We start from the raw sequence: 17,956 nt of genomic DNA, 5'->3' as shown, positions 1-17,956 counted from the left end.
ATTTCTCTACACATTAGGAAATCTGTTCAGTGCTTCTGAATATTCTAAATTGTTATGCCTTTTTAATATGGTTATCACTATTTCCAGTCCTCCAGCCCAGGTCAGCAAAAGTCAAATACGTAATTTAGGACAAAAGTGGGAAAGCATGTTGGAGTAAACCACCTAATTGTACTGACAGAACAGTTTCTTAACTACATACTATATTGTACCCTTCCTCCTGTTCTGAAAATACCATCTTGTGCTGCATGGCAAGAGGAAACTTATAGTTCAATTTAAAAGTAATTATGCTTGTACCCATATCAGTGTTGCCAACAATGTCATTCGTTTGTTAAAAGTAATAATAGTACATAAATACACATTGTCTGCAAGAGTAGTTTGAAATGTGAAGTTTTTGTCAGTTTTAAAGTGTGTAATGGTGGTGGTGGTGGTGACAATGCAGATATTTGAAATTGTTTTAAATTTGCTCTTAATGTAGGTAGATTTGAAGTAACTATCATAATTTGCCATCTTTTATTATCAGCAATTTAACAACAGAAAATGTCAGTGTTGGTCTTGATTGTTAATCCATGTTGACTTTAGTTCTGAAGATGTCGGCACTGTTTCTTGGAAACGTTAGTATCTGCTTACAGGGGCACATTCCAGACTGACATTGACCTCTTATCTACCATGAGAGTAACAAATCTCAACTGAATCAGTTTTCCATAATGAAAAATAGCATTTTAACATACTATTTTGCTTTTTGGCAGCACTGAAGAAATGGGTTCTTTTTAAAGGTGTGGGTATGTATTGTTTTAAAGGAATAGTACAAATTTAACAATTTTATTTACTAACCTCAAAATTTTTTGGGAATGAACATGGTAATTAGGCTTCTTAGGCAAGTTTTTGGTCAACTCTGAAATTTAAAAAAATTATACGCGCCGGCCGTGTATTTCATATTCGGCGCGCTTTTCGCGTACTGTGTGTCTAATTTTTAATATTTCGTGAAGGTAATATGGCGGTCTGTGTTTGGTGTTAATGCAGTATCGTGACATACTTTTATTTATTTACAGAGCCATTAAAACGGAGGAGCCTCAAGATATTAAGCCAGTTATTAAAGAGGTAAGTTTTAACACATACAGTCGTTGAGTAGTTGATTGAAAAGTGTTATTTCTGAACGTACTTTGTTCTCGGAACGTTACGGTGACATGGGAACCGATATCGAGACACCAGCCGATATTGAGTTTATGCAGAAGTATGTATAAGGTCGGTATCTGAGTATGTGTTTGAGATACCATGTTTTGCCTCAAATAGCGTAATATTTATAAAATTGTTTACCCACCTTTGGTAAGCTTACAATCAAGTTGGGGGGGGGGGAGAATTTTAATTGTAGGTATAACCAACTTGGGGCCGTGACCGTCGTCATTAACGGAAGATAAATGTATTTTTTATTGCTGTAATGCACAGTACGAATGGATCCTCGAGTAAGTTTCTGATTTTATAGAAACAATTGCATATGTCCAAATTACAAACCAGCCGTTACCTTGCCAGCATTCCTTTTTATGAATTACATTATTGAGTAATGTGACCGCCCTTGGAATCTGGATTTCCCGAGACTACATCGATCAGAACATTGCCTAAAAGGGGTGATGTAAATATGTTTGGTATCGTGGCAAAGTGACTATGGAGCATATATTTACATTTTAGTGTAAGTGGTTTGTATGATCAAATCATTTTGTGTGGTTTGGAGTAATATCCAGATTGTATAAAACATTTTTAGGAAATACTGAAGAGAATGGATTGTTTCAATTGTCTTTATGAGAGCATCAAGGTAGAATGAACACTTTAAACTTCATTGTAGTATCAAAACATGTGCATCTGTACAGAGCTTTTATAGATGGATGAACGTTAATTGCTTTAAGAATGAGAGTACTTTGTAAAAACAGTACTTTTTGTGTGGAGCATATTAGGAAAACTGTTCAGTTATTCATTAAAATTTAAATTAGTAACACTGCTGCCTGTAAGACTTAATTCCAGAAGACTATAAAGTGAAGTAGTATAGCCAAGGTTGGTTTAAAATTATAAGAAATTCAAATTCTAACAACATATCATGCTTTTGAAGGTTTATTTGAATATTTACAGCTTTAAAAATGTTAAATTATAATACTTGTTACTTATATCATGTTTTTAATAACCCTTTGAAGGCAAAGCTCATCTTCATAATTATACATCCAAACCCTGTTTGCGCATTACACCTTATCTACTGCCAGTGTTGGCATTAAAGTGGGCATGGCAGGAAATTGGACCCCCATCACCTCAGAATATCACCAACACATACCTGAATCGTGTGTTTATCTCGTAAAAGCAAGAAACGGTGTGCAGCTTATTGTGGGCAACATTTCCATTTTCAAATTGTTGACCCTCCAGCTAGCAGGTTCATCTACATGAACTGCATGGGTTTGGAATGTTGTTGTTTACATCATTTACCTTAGGTCATGACCCAACTCCTCTCCTAGTTAATGTAAGTGGTTTCTGACTTGAGTAGGTTGTAGTTGTACTTGTAGAATTGTTGCTGTGTGATGTTTGTACACCTAAATATTCCAGACAGTTGTCTGTGGAAACAGAATAGCATAGTACTGTATCCTTGTTTATAATGCTTAATGATACATTTGTATCACCACGTGTTTGGTGATGGCTGGTAGCAGGGATGGTACTTTGCCAGTTGATTCTCTTTGAAGTTGTGTCTGTCTGAATGTGTGTGTGTGTGTGGAAGGGAGAAAGCACAAACATGCGCAAAATTTGAAACTTTATTTAAGGAAGCACAGATTATCTGAAGAAATTTGTAGTAGTTCTAAAGTTTTTGGTATATTTTTATTGACAGGAACCAAGGTTAGTGCCTGGGAAGCTTGCAGTGTGTCATTTCTGTGGATACACATCATTAGATTTCTTTCGCTGCCAGCGGTGTAGAAGAAAACTGCCAGAAAACTGCAAATCTATACCTGTTCCAGACGGACTTAAAAAGAAATCTGTTAAAGAAGGGAGCATTTCTGAGGTACAGTTAATTTCTCCTTTAATAGTCATTAATCTGATGTGGGTCTAAAGGTTTGTGATAGCAGTTTAGAATTGTTATGGCATTCTTTATCTTAAAAATCTGTACTCCTCCCCCAGTATTGTCAGGGTGATTAAGTCGAGAAGAATGAGATGGGCTGGGCATGTAGCACGCATAGATGGGACAAGAGGTGTGCACCGGGTACTGGTTTGGAAACCTGAGGGGAAGAGACCGCTAGGGAGACCTAGATGTAGATGGGAGGATAATCTCAGGCGGGATCTATGGGAGATAGGAGTCGAAGGAGACTGGATTTTATTGGCCCAGGACAGGGTCCGGTGGAGGGCTTTGGTTAATTCGGTGATGAACCTTCGGGTTTGGTAAGCCGTCTAGTTAGTTAGTTATATCAAATAATTTTTAAACTGCCTTTGGAAGTAATCAAATGAATAAACTGCTCCTGAAAGTAAATAGAGTCAAGAGTTTCCACTTCTGCCTAGTATTTCAGAGGTCCCAGGTTTAGATTTCTAGTTCTTGTGGTTTGCCACAGAATCTCGACGCATGTGCCAGAATAGTACCTTAAATTAGACCACCACCACTTCCGTTCATATCTTTTCCAGTTTATTATTATCGGATAATCCTGTCATTCGATGCTATATATTTAGAGTCTCTGACAAGTATGGTAGTAAACACTGTAAACACATGTGACTCTTCTGCAGAGCACTTGATACATTAGGCAACTCATTGATGTTACAAGTGAACCTTGAGGAAATGGAAGATTTAATACAAAATATTTTGAAATATATGAAGAAGAAAAAAACATATTTCATCTGAAGTCAGATTTCTTTTTCACGAAATTGGTATAATTGAAGTAAGTGCTGCTTATTTGCAGAACAAACTGTTTCATAGTACACATTTTTTTCAGCTCTTCTTAATTGTACATTTATTCAAGTGCTGTATTTATACACCATATCTTTTTTATTACCATGTGAGGAACGAAGTTCAATAAATAGATATGTGGATATTATATTAATTAAACACCACACAGAGAATAACATTAAAGTTGAGTATGTGTTTTTACCACAGATGTAACCAATACAGCATTTAGTTATGTAATTAAATTGTCTTGTGTGTACTTTTCAGAAATATTTTTCTAAAACATCTCTAAAAGTCGATAGTGCAGAGGTGCCAAAAGGCAGAGGCAAAGGTCGTCCTGGTAAAAGAACCAAAAGCAAACTGGTTGAGGAACCTGGTAAGCTACAACAGACTATCTTAAATTGACTGAAGTCTGTAACTAGCTCAATTTCTGAGCTTTGTGATTTTGAAGTGCTAAGGTAACAGTTTGTATCTAATGTCCCAAAAAATAATTAAACCTATTATCTACTTAATGATGCACTGGATGCCAAATTTTAGAGGCTTTATCGTTCTTTATGTGTTAGATTGCAACATGCAGGCGTACAAGATAACGTACCACATACAAGGCTACACAGTGAAACAATCTAGATGAACAAGATTGACAATATCACCACTGTAAAGTAAAGTAAAGTTTGTCCCACTGTACGCCATGTAGGCGTTTGGGGTGAGTGGAGGTATAGCTCCTCTCTTCCTTGACCTCGGCACTAGATGGGGGTGAGTAGTCAGCATCACGCCCCGGCCGGCTTTACCCCCGGGAAAGGACCCCGGTACCCATTGTAGAGGAGGCTGGGTGGGCCCCAGAGCCGGTCTGGACGCAGAGGCTAGAGGAAAAATCCTCTGCCCCCGTCGGGGATCAAACCCCGGTCGTCCAGCCCGTAGCTAGTCACTATACTGACTGAGCTATCCCGGCTCATATATCACCACTGTAGCACCTCAAATATCAGATAGGCGTGGCTCTTAATTTCATGCTGTGAATGTTTCATGCCTTCCATTTGAGTTTTACTGCTCTTAATTTCTTTGGTTTTATTATTTTTCTGCAGTTTGTTTGACTTTGTCTTCGGATGACGAAGAGAATACACAATCAGATTTGGATTCAACAGCGGCTGGTGAGAGGTTACTGAATAATGGTCAGCGATTATCTACTGATGGCATCCCATATACTGCCCCTGATCCAGAGGTGACCTCATCTGCTATGGGCAAAGAGCCTATTATTCCTGAGGAAGATGACACGGGGTCAGATACAGGAGAGAATCAACACTCTCAGGGTGTCAGAGGTTGGTGTTAAAAGATATTATCCACAAGCAAGTGAAGACTGTCCTTTATTTTTCTCACTTCTACTGAAATTTGTTGAATGTTTGAGTATTAGCTTCAGCTACTATTTACAATGTCTGTTAATATTGAGCTACAATTTTTGAGCAGGGTTCTGTGTCCATTTGGGATTTCTGTTGGGCAAAGTGACCACTGCTCTGAGTCCTTCGGTTTCCCGTATCATTCCACCAGTGATCCATATTTACTCATGTATTATCTAGGGGATGAACAATGGTCCTGTAAACGTCCATATTTTTACAAAGACATTGTCACACGTCTTGACAACAATAATGATGATAAATTTTGTTTTCAGGCTGAATATAATATCAAAATAAAAAAAATAAAAGGTACTGCTTTCGAAGTTCATTTTCACGCTATAATTTTTCAAAAACCATTATGCTTTGGCTGTGTGTTCATTGTGTATTATTAAACATAACATGAAATGAGGGTATGTTGCCAGTAAGAGATCATACTACATGCAGAAGCACAGAAAGATGATGTTTTAATGCTTGTGACAAGTGGATTTGATTCATTATTATATAATTGCATTGCACACTACACAATGTTTGAGATACATTCAAAGTATGTATTTTTAGAGTTAAATTGACTTCCATCTTCATGTGACTGTCATTTTATGTATATTTTCTGCCTTTTGTTATGATTGTGTAGATTAATTCATACAGGGTGGTTCACAGAATGTCATACCATTTAATTATCACATTAATACTATAATATTGTAGTATCGATGTTCCAACTGTGCGAGTGAATGCTGTAGTTTGAGGAAATTTGATAGATGGCATCACAAGTCGGAATTGGCCATAGCTGTAAGCGCACACACACCAATCTGTGAAATGGCGGACAATGGGCGGTTGACTGTTGAGCAAAAGGTGGAAGTTGTGTTGTTTTTCGCGGAAACAAAGAGTGTGGTAGAGACTCAGGGACGTTTTCGTGCTCAGTTTGGTAAAAGGTGGGCTCCTTGCAAACACAATTTACAGACTTTTCCAACAATTTGAAATTAATGGTTCTGTGTTGGAGGAAAAGCGACAGCGCCCCGCTAGTGTCTGTACGCCCAAAAACATTGAAGCGGTGCACGTGGCTTTGACTCGAAGTCCCGGCAAATCAACAAGGAGGGCTTATGCTGAGTTGGGAATCTCTCGTCGGTCACTTCAAAAGAATTCTGCATTCAGATCTTCACTTGTTCCCGTACAAAATGACCGTAATGCATAAACTTACAGCGAGAGATAAGGAGCGGAGGCTAGAGTTTGCATTGTGGGCAATGGAGGAAGAGAGCGGTCATATTGAACACGTTATTCATTAGGAACAATTTTCCAGGCTATAGTGACTAATTTTATACCAGTTTTGTACTACTTTTATAAAAATAAAAATGTGTTATATGTAAAACAAATGGTATGACATTTCGTGCGACACCCTGTATATCAAGCATAATATGATGTAACAGAAAGCTGCTTGCAAGGATGAGCTCAATAAACTGGAGCACTTGTGATTATATATGTATACTCCCAATAAATTTATTACTTGGATCTGTACTGTCTAATGCAGAGGTGGGGAACCTGCAGCCTTAAGGCTATATGTGGCATTCTAGGTCCTTAAGTGCGGCCTTTTGACTGAATCCAGATTTTACAGAACAGATTCTTTTATTTTTATTAATACATTTTTCAAGACGCCCTTAAGGTCACAAATGACGGATACCCATCTAGAGGATCAACTGAAACTGCGGACCTCCATGCTGCAACCAAACATTCAAATTCTTTCCAACAAAAAACAGACACAACAAAGTCATTAAAATATTAGTTAACTTTAATATTAACAAGTAGTTTTTATTTTTTGAAATTATTAAGTACATAGTAGTTAGATTTTTACAAAATAATGTACATTTTTAAGTATATCTAATTGAAGTTTCTTGACTGCGGCCTTATTTGATTACAGCTAAATTAATGTGACGTTCCAACATGAAAAGGTTCCCCACCCCTGGTCTATTGCATTAAGTTGTGGTTTTACAGTGCATAGTATTTGTGTGTTGCTTGTTCGGTGGCATTTTTTCCTTTTATGAGGACTATTATGAAGTTTAAAATTGTAGGTGGAGGAAGAGAATTGGACATGGATGGTATTCTGGATGGTACAATCCCCGGCTCTTACACTCTACTGCAGTGCCGGACTGTTAGAATAGGATCCTACAAAGTGGTCCCTAAGGACCGTGTACTGCTTTCTTCAGTAGGCATTAGAATAGCAGTCCCAGCCATTGAAGATGGTAAGTGTGTGAGAATTATATTTGAGTTGGAACTGCCCTGCTGTATGGTGTTGCATTATCATGAAGCATGATTACACCATTTTCTTGCTTATGGATTTGATGTGTTACTATTTTCACGCAGAAAATGAATTACAGTTCTTGTTTGTATATTTGTCCATCAGTCCAGCCGTGTTGCCAATTTCGTTTGCGTGTCTTGTGTTTATGTGCAGACCTAGTTCACTCTTCTTGCTGTTCAAACAAGTATTCATGCTATTTGTATCCCCCTCACCTGTTGTTGATAAAATACACTTGTGAACATTTCTTCTTCTTCTTCTTCTTCTTCTTCTTGTAGCGTTATAACCCTATGTGGGTCTTGGCTTGTTCAACGAGTTTTAAGTAAAGCGTCCCACTAATGCCATGTAGGCGCATTGGGGGAGTGGAGGAATAGCTCCTACTCTTTCTTGACCTCGGCACTAGATGGGGGTGAGTGGTCGGCATCACGCCCCAGCCGGCTTTACCCCCGGGAAAGGACCCCGGTACCCATTGTAGAGGAGGCTGGGTGGGCCCCAGAGCCGGTCTGGACGCAGAGGCTAGAGGAAAAATCCTCTGCCCCCGTCGGGGATCAAACCCCGGTCGTCCAGCCCGTAGCTAGTCACTATACTGACTGAGCTATCCCGGCTCACACTTGTGAACATTTACCACATGCTATTCCTGCATCTTACTTTTGGGACGTTTGTATATGTGTGTATTATGTTGAAAAATATTTTGAATTAAAGTTTTGGATCTTAGTTATATTTCTGAAGTTCATGGATATTGTAGGTTTACATTTATCATTCTGTTTTTCTCATCTTTGTGTTCTTTGTTGTGCTGTTTTTTGTTAAAATGTTAAGTTAAAAGCTACTACAGCATAAGTCTAGTCATGCTGCGAAGGTGGCATTAAATATTTAATTTGCAGCCATACTTCAGTTTTTTATTGTAAGGTTTGTGTCAGTCTAAAAGACAAATTATTATCGTTTGTGTATGAAGTGTCTTATTGTAGCAGAACTGCCACCGGGTATAAAACCATTTGCAGTTAATAATAAATAATAATAATAAAGGGTAAAATTATCCCTGTGCTTAATTAAGCACCATACCATGTTTTTAAGTAAACAGGTATATATGTGTTGTTTACCAAAAGTAGTCAGAAATAAATGTAGACATTAGTTATACAGTGAAACCTCGATGCATCGTTTTCGGTGGGGGTGGGAAATAAAAACGATTAATGCGGGAAAACGATAGATGCGGGAAAGCATTAAAAATTTAAAAAAAAACAATGTTTCTCTTTCAAAGTTACTTCTTTTTACCAAAAAAGTCTTTAATGGACAACTGGTTTGTCGAAACTTTACGTTTTAGACCAAACAGAGCACTTTCCACGTTCAAAATGTTTTCCTCGTCACGTTCACTAATATTAAGCGCATAAAAGAACGACTTCACTTTCGCCAATGCAGCGTGCGCTTCGGCAAAGCTTCGGGCTCGCGTTCGTCTTCTTCGTCTTCCTCACCACTCCAACCCCCTTTGCGGACAATAACAGGAAGAATGGAAATACTATTACTGCCGAACTAAACGAAACGTAGCTGTAGAAGACCTGAACCGCTGGAAACGAGATGAACCAGAAGAATGAAAAGTGCCGCCAGCCTTTCCTTTGTACTTGTAATAAAAACATTTGTGAAGAAATTCACACTGCACATGCCATCTGGCATCGCTGGAATGAAATATGAGTGCACCCTAATTAAAATCGTAAAATTTCTGACAATGGGCACCGCCATTCACTCCAACTATCACCCCTGCACCGCTGACCCCTCATTCCAAAAGAATCTGTGCTGGTTGGGCGACATAACAGGTTACCGCTACTGCGTATTCCAAAAACATTGTGCGTCTTTCGGTAATAATTTATCTCAAAACCCAGCATTTTAAATTCTCAGAAACGATCATTGCGGGAAAATTGTGGGCCGGGACTAAGATTTTTGAACGATCGATGCGATAAAACGATAGTTCGAGGAACGATAGAAGCGGGAAAATGTAACATTATTTTATATGGGATGTATTCGGGACCGAACAAAACGGACGATGCATCCGGGAAAACGATAGTTCCGGGAACGATGGATAGAGGTTTCACTGTATATATAATTAAGAGCCCTAAAACATGAGTTACATTTTCATTTGCAATATTGTGACATAGTCATGGATAAACTTGTATGATATATCATGATCTTTTTCATTTTAGAATCAAAGAGTGTGACACTGTCAGTGAACATAGATGAAATCAAGAAGGTTCTAATCCACTTTGGGCGGGGAATGCCAGTCTTATTTTTCTACATTGTTGCAACAGCTGCAGCAAGAGTAAGAACCGCGTTAAATATGGAATCCAAGCTTGGACCTTACTATGACCCAACCAGTCAAGGTAATTAAAACATGCACATACAAAAATATAAAAGTTTGATATTTTAAGGTAACTTATTTATTTTATATTGTCACTGAACAGTAGAAAGATCCAAACGCCCTACCGTGTCATGTCTTGTGACATATATGTGGAGCTGTATACTTGGAAGTATTTCTGTATTTGTAAGATTATTCTTTAAAATTAGAAGTTTAACAGGGAAATATTGATTCAAGATCTTTCCTAAACAGTTAATAATAATGTGGTGATCAAAGTATCCCTTGTGATTGTGGAACACTAATGTTGATAATCACAAAAAAAACTATTTTTGTAGGAGGATAATGGAAACAATATTTGCATTCACAAATATATGTAATCTTACAAATTTGTATTAGTATTTGTATTAGGCGTATTGGTCTGCTGTTGATCTGAATTTGGTATGAACTAAATTGTGTTAACAGTAAATTATTTACAGATTTTAATAAAATATAATTTTGGTATTTACAAAAGTCCTCGGTGAAATTGATAGAGACTACTTGAGAGTAAAGTGGGTGGAAAGAAGATTGTTTACCCAGAATTTGTAGAAGCAATCAAACTTTATTTTTTGACATTTCTTTCACAAGTTGGCACCTCCTACCCCTTACTGATTTGTTTATTCATTTATTTATGGTTCTGGATACATTGATTTCTTCTTGTAACCATTTGATGTGGCTGATTGCCCAAGAAGATTTTATTGAATATGAAACATTTTTAAAAAATATTTTTCTACAACCTCTGTTCATCACTCATGTGACGTGCTAACTTATTAACATCTTAAGTTATAGAATGATTGAGTCTTAAAGGTGTGGCACTTTTTGAAAACTCTAGCTATATATGTATCTTGACATGCTATAGTTGCGTGAAACCTGCCACATTTTATGGAATTTAGTATTGGGCTACTCTTTCCAAATGTCAGTTTAAAGATATTAGCCCATATTATAAATGCCTCTTGCAAGTATTAAATTTAGGCAAAGTTGAAGTTTTCAGGTAGGCATGATGTAACAGTCACACTAATGATATATGATACTCGTATTTTTAATACAGTTAACTATTTTCATTAAGTTTGTAAGAGCACATCAATGAACCTTATGCAATCTGTCAGCCAAAAAAGAAATTAGTATTCAGATAAACTATTTATTTTGTACAATTCAGTTTAGAGTGGTTTGTTTTAATTTGGAGAGGACATTGAACTTAGGAACTTGGATTATCTGTTTTTCAGATGAGACACAGCGAAGAATAACATTGCTTCCAGAGAGGTTACATGAGGATAATAAAGTAGCTTTAAAGAATATTTTTGGCTCGTTAACTAATGTGTTGGAAGAGTTGAGTAACAAGGAGGCAAATGATATTCTGGTCAGGGCCTCACCTAAAGAGGTAAGTTTGTTGCAGGTATTATTGGCAGGTTACTATGTTAAGGTCACAGATCACAGTCTTATATAGGAGAAACATGGCACTTGTCTGTAAGAGAAGTAAATACCTGTGACATGGGCAACTGATGTGTGCTTACATATCCCCCCAGTAACTCTTGTGGATTGTAGTTGTGATGCATTAGCTCTGAATCTGGTTTTAATGTTACACAGTACAAATCCTGCATTGCTGGGTTACAAATGAAGCACATGCTACATTTTAAGATAGACAGGAAAAAATAAAAGCAACTGGCAGTTTCTGAAATTTGAGGATCTGACAGTGATAAGTGCTGGCCACAGCGGCTGCACGATCTGAGGCGTGGGTCTCATGCGCTTGGACACTGTGATCATGGGTTCAAATCCCACTCAAGGCATGGACGTTTGTCCGTGGTTTGTGTTGTGCTGCCCTGTGTACAGGTAGAGGCCTTGTAAAACCCCCAAAAGGAGGCACCTAATGCTCTGTGAGGAGCAAAACTGTTATAAGAAGAAGACTGTGATAAGTATCAGGATGGCTGCCTTCCAGTAGTCTCGTAGATATTGGTTGACATTTAGAACAAGGCAAATACATCATACATTACATACATATATAAACACATTAATATTTATTGTTAATTTGTAGTCTACTTAATCTTGTTAACCAGTTATGCAGAAGTAATCTGCATTGACCAACTCTACTTAGTAAACACTAATGTACATCTGGCCCCTAGGATTATTTAATAAGTAGAAGACCGCATTAGTCACACATTATAATCAAGAATGTAATATAAGAACTTAGATATTAGATTCCACTTTTCCCTAATATTTTATAACCACCGGATGATAGCCTTTTAAGACTGAAATGTGTAGTGGTTTTTGTGTCTTGATTAAATATCTTAATACAGTTTGTCAACACAAACCATATTAAGATATTTAATTTAGGCTACTTATAATTGGTCATTTTCATTTTAGGAGAGCTTACTGCCTCCTCTGAAATGTTGGTGGTCAGTATCTACCATTGATACTAATTTATTAACACTGCCGACTGATAAGATTAATCCTGTATCCACGGCCTTTGTTTATTTATCTGTAAATGATTATGTGTGTGGTCAGTGCCGCCGTTGTGACTACTGCTTACCGTGGTCGGCATTGTGCAGCTGATATGAAAATGGAGTTAATGATAGGACAGTTCTGATTACTTACAAGTATGTTTTATGAACTTGGTTAAACTCATATATTTTCAGGTTCAGAATATGATGAAAAAAGCAATTGGTGTGTCTCCATTGAAATGCAAGGATGAAATTCAGACGTAAGTTTCTTTGACATTTTTTAGAAATAGAACAACTTTCAAGATGAAGTTTTATATGAAACATGTACAAAGTTTGAGGTTCTCACTGTGGTGAAGATGCCCATGTTCTGGTTTGTAACACCATGTAGAATTGTAGGTAGGTACAATTGTTTTGGAGAAATATATTACTTCCATCTAAATGGCTGAAGATGGAGGCAGTATGTTTCTCTAAAATGTTGGTATTTACCTACAATACCACATCGTGTTATAACCCAGAAAACTGGCATGGGTATACCAAGCAGTTTCTTTATTTTGTAATACTTGTGTTAAAATTTGGATGTTGAAGCAACTTACTGCTTCTCCATCTGCACCATTCTGTCAGCCTTTGCAGACCTCAGTGACATCAACATTTCATCTTACATTTTTTCTACTGTGTGGTCCACTTTTTTAAAACATGGCCATCAAAAATAAATTGAATATTCTAAATATAAAATGAGCCCCATTTGTGTTGACCTTGGGGGAATGTACTTTCATCGTTTGTAGAAGAGAAATGGGTTTAAAGGTTCCATGTTAATAAAAGCCACATTTATGATGAAATATGTCTGTCGTGTATCTTTATTGAGATGTTTTCAAGTCACATTTGGAAGAAAATAGGAGTTGGCGCCACAGTTTAAACTTGTGCCCTGCTTGTGAATTTTATTTTAACCTGTTTCTTGCTTACCCTCAGAATCTTGGTTTATCCACCACCACCTTCAAAGGGAGGAATTCCTATAAATACTGAAGACTATGCCTGCCTGGGTGAAGACCAGTTTCTTAATGATGTCATTATAGACTTTTATTTAAAGTGAGTATGTTGCTTCTTTCTAGTTTGCAACACAATACAGAATAATACAAAATAATTGGAACATATTTAGATGTATATGCCTTACTTATTTTACTGTTCAACACAAAACTCAAAGAAGTGCCTTGTACCTGAGTACTTCAGGTATATCTCCTTGCATATTTTATTTGTGGCATCTTATCACTACTGGCGCTGCAATTGTGAAAATTAATAATGGTGATCTTTGCAGGTGTGGAAAGAATGTGGTGTTTGTTTTGGTTTGAAGACACAAAGTGTGCAATATAAATGTAGGGCACCTTATGAAGAATATGGCCTGATTTTATGTTCAGTGGAACCCCATATTCACACTTTTGTAGGGCTTGTTTGAAAAGGTGTAAATTGTGAGAAAATGTAAATCGCAGAAGTGACAGAAGTCGTGAGCTTCATACTGTAGGACCAGCAAAATCTAAAACCTGTGTTAGGTGTCAGAATGTTGTCTCTCCCAACCTTCCCCAAGCTGAACGGCCATGTTATACTGATGTTGAATCTTAAGATGGTTTATCTCTGCATTGCAAAATGATTGTGTATCTTTTTTGTCACATTTATTTTGACAACAGTAAGACCAAAAGGCAGAATGTTTAGCATAGCAAAGGAGGAAGAGAGGTGTGGAAATGGGGTCTTCACATATTTTCCAGGGTTTTAGATCCGTTTGCTATAGTAACCTTCACCTTGACCCTACATTGGATTGCTTCGCAAATAGAACAGGTAAACTGTCAAGCAACTTATAAATGTTTTATGACGTGTAATTGCACAGCATCTAAGAATATACAATATAATTATGCACAGTGAAATTAGTTCTTTAACAATGGAAGTTTTTTAGCTGAATAAGCTATGTATTTACTTGTAAGACTTGAGGTTCTCACAGCGGTGAGTATGAAGATTTCCGTCTTCTGGGTTGTTGCGCTGTGATGAATATTCATCGCCCTGATGACGGAGGCAGTATGACCTCTGAAACGTTGGTTAACATCGACCACACTACACAGCGCAACAACCCAGAAGACGGAAATCTTTATGTATTTACTTGTTCAAAAAATATGTGGTGACTTCCACACATACGCATTTTATTCATTGACATGACAGTCTTTGACTGTAATGTTTAGAGTTGATGCTGATAATCCAAGTTATTTTGTCAGTGTAATACAAGAATCTATTTGTACGTCAACATGCCATAATGCGTTAGGCTTTTCATTCCTTTTGTGTTGCCATCAAAGCATGTAAATTCAGATGAACAACTGCAGTGCACACAGTAGACTCAGCTAACAGGTTAAACAAGGTATTAATAACAGCTAACATGAAAGCAGTCATACATTGTAAGCAAAAATTATTCTTGAAAGATGGCTGTTAACGTGTTATTTAAATGGTCAAAGAGGCTGTTTCTAGTGTTACACCTTACATGTTAAAATGAGAGTAGATAGTAGACTGCTGTTTAAATGTGTGCTGTGTTACTGGGGATGTCATAGAGATGCAATAATTGTGTCAAAGAAACAGGCTATTTAAGGTTGTGTGTTGAGTTTTGTGTTGAACACTAAACTGTTCAGCTTTCCATGACTTGAGATTCTTACAATAGCAAAGATGAAGAAGAATGATATTGGATGTGGTCTTCTGTGTAGTCTTGTGGATTGTTACCATTTTAGGAGGAATGTATCACCAACATCTATAGGATACATCAATTCCTCTATAATGTTGGTAACCACCTGTAAGACTGCATTATGACATGGAAAACTATATTGTTCAGCAATTTCATATTACCAATGTGTAGGTCAATATTAAACAACGCTATACGTGAAGGTCTATGAACATTTTACTTAAAAATTAAAATCCGTGGTGTAACAGCTCCAGAGAGCCAAAGCCGACTAGCTTGACTGCTGGCCTCACATTCACATGCCTAAGCGGAGGTGAACGATCGTCCAACCAGATATAGGGTGACGTGTGGTCAGCACGATGAACCCCCAGCCATTGCTAGCTTTCCTGACTGGATTACGCTACCCACTGTAGCTCCCCAATTTCCTCACGATGCTGGGTTGGCACCGGTCCCATACACTGGTTGAAAGCTCATGAGAAAATTTCTTCTCCCCCGAACCAGTGCACATTCTGTATCACCAGTCCGAAGCATGATGCCTCAGACCGCGCGGCTATGGCAGCACATTTTACTTACATTTCTTTAAATATCTGACTGAAAAATGTTACACATGAAAGTGCATGCCTCCATTTAGGTATATATGTTATGTTTGCATTCTCGTCACCTTTTTATGTTTAAGATAATGACTGCCAAGTTCTAAAGCAGATGTCACAAATATGCATATGCTAAATGTGTATTACTATGGTATGTTGTTTACTTAACCACTCTTCTTTTAAAAAAAGATTGATGATCTTCAAAATAAACTAAATAGCATCACTGGAATGTGAATTTATTTAAGTAAAGCATTTTCTTTAAAGTGGGTTTAATATAATTTAAATCAGTGACAGGGATTTTTCAGTTTGTCACCATCTCCATAACATTTCTGTGGCTCACCCAGTCTGCAGTCTAATGGGTACAGGGGGGATGTTTTTCCCAAGGGTACATTGGCTGAAGCATGAAGTAGACCACTTACCTCAATCTAGTCCTGAGAATGCATGAAGCCTACCATATAGTACAGAATCACTGGGATTCTATGTCAGTTTATTTTACAAAAAACATTTTCCAAAGTGGTATCTAATATGAGATTCTCTGATATTGTCATCCACTTATGATCATAATTTTTTTTCAATGGTCTAAATATGTAGTTAAAATAGCTATTTGAATTTATGAGTGTTCTGTGGAAAATATTTTAACTGCATATATTTTATTTTTAAGGTATCTGACTCTCTCGGTACTGAATGAAGAAGATCAGTCGCGTACCCACGTCTTTAGTTCATTTTTTTATAAACGACTGACAACTCGCCCTGTAAAATCACTTAGGAGATCACATCCAGTTGAAGATGATCCCAAGTTATCACCAGCAGAGAAAAGACACAGTAGAGTTAAAAGTTGGACGAAGAATGTCAACATCTTTGAAAAGGACTTTATTATAATACCTATAAATGAACAGTAAGCTAACTCCATATTGTATTGATTTAATATTGTTTTAACATAGCTTAGCAAACACCGTGTGTTTGCATAGTTGGTTCTTTCATAACAATGCATTAACCTTTATTGTATATGGGTAGGAGCAGCTGGCTGGACTTTTAACACTAGGGTTTAATGGTTTGGACATGGTTAGTTAGACCATGCATAAACCATTGCACATTGGTAAAGGTTAACTGTTTAATTAAAGATCTTAGATTGATTATATATTAAGATACTTCTTAACCTTTACTTAAAGATTGGGTAAATCATAAGTAAAACAATATTAATAATAATTAGAGTCCGAGGGCTTGAAGTATGTATTTCTGAGGCCATGCTGTGTCACAGGTATTAGATGCTGGCTTCTCACTGTTAAGGCCTGGATTTGTGGACAGTAGCATTGGGACAGGTTTTCCTCTGAGTCCTTTGGTTTTTTCACTGGTGCTCCATATTCGTGTGGAGGATAGACAGTGGGCCTGGTACTAGCCACAGCTGTACAGAGCCATAGTTACACCCCATCTTAACGATAAAAGTGTATTTATTGGGTGAATTTAACACAGTTCTACTGTGCAAAATTGCCTTACCAAGAAAGTTACAATGAAATCTGAAATGTACAAATGCTTGAAGATAGAACCTGTATATTATAAATTAATGGGTGATTGATGAAAAGTACTTTATTTACTGAACTGTCACACCCATGTGTGTGTGTGTGTATCTGTGTGTGAAGTTCATGTGTTCAAAACTGGGTTTGTTTCTGGTTATTATTTGCCAAAATTGATGCATGTCTGTAGTTTTATATTGTGATGATCCAACTAGTATAACTCAAGGAAGGCAATACATATAAACATTTTTACAAGTTTCCATCATATAGCATGATTTAAGCCAGCAATGTGTCGCTCAGAGTTGCAGTAGTATTTTGATGGAACAAAGCACCGTGTTATGATTTTTGTGTGTTCATAATGTGCAGCATTTGTAGTACATGAATTACTACTGCAGTTTCTTGTGAAAGATATAAATGATAAGCAGCCTGAACTGGAGGCAGACAGAATAGCCCTGTTCTTGTCAGAATAAGTATATGAGTAGTTACCATCAAATAAATATTGAATTACAGTAACAGAAATTGCACTTGATACTGAAAGATAAATCAAGCTGAAGCAGCATTAATTAATTAATTACGTAAATGTGTAATTCTATACATTTTTTCTTGTTAAAGCTGCCATTGGTTCCTTGCAATCATATGTTTCCCTGGCCTGAGAGGGAGTGTGCGGTTTTCTGACAATACACCGATCGTTGTTCCAAGCATAAAGAAAATCAAGAAAGTTGTTCCAAAAAAGAATACAGGTAAGTACTGTGTGGAGTGTATATGTTGATTTTGTGTC

At 37.1% G+C, this 17,956-nt stretch overlaps 1 protein-coding gene across 4 annotated transcripts in view; it reads left to right on the top strand.

Annotated features, from left to right (window-relative positions):
* LOC110838211 (uncharacterized) overlaps positions 1-17,956 on the top strand; it is a 49,437-nt gene that overhangs the window by 19,764 nt on the left and 11,717 nt on the right. For all 4 annotated transcript variants that reach the window (XM_022081206.2, XM_022081207.2, XM_087340057.1 and 1 more), the window contains exons 10-20: positions 1,050-1,098; positions 2,858-3,028; positions 4,163-4,271; positions 4,975-5,208; positions 7,341-7,511; positions 9,754-9,930; positions 11,165-11,319; positions 12,572-12,636; positions 13,343-13,459; positions 16,329-16,562; positions 17,791-17,918. In XM_022081206.2, the coding sequence (XP_021936898.1) occupies positions 1,050-1,098; positions 2,858-3,028; positions 4,163-4,271; positions 4,975-5,208; positions 7,341-7,511; positions 9,754-9,930; positions 11,165-11,319; positions 12,572-12,636; positions 13,343-13,459; positions 16,329-16,562; positions 17,791-17,918 (1,610 nt within the window). The remainder of the gene's footprint in view (positions 1-1,049; positions 1,099-2,857; positions 3,029-4,162; positions 4,272-4,974; positions 5,209-7,340; positions 7,512-9,753; positions 9,931-11,164; positions 11,320-12,571; positions 12,637-13,342; positions 13,460-16,328; positions 16,563-17,790; positions 17,919-17,956) is intronic.

This window comes from Zootermopsis nevadensis, unplaced genomic scaffold (assembly GCF_977971745.1).
Source record: "Zootermopsis nevadensis isolate Lab colony 2312 unplaced genomic scaffold, Znev_1.0 Znev_ptg000003l, whole genome shotgun sequence".
Lineage (NCBI taxonomy): Eukaryota > Metazoa > Arthropoda > Insecta > Blattodea > Termopsidae > Zootermopsis > Zootermopsis nevadensis.
Note: the sequence above shows the minus strand (reverse complement) of the source record. Positions and strands in the feature narration are given on the sequence as shown.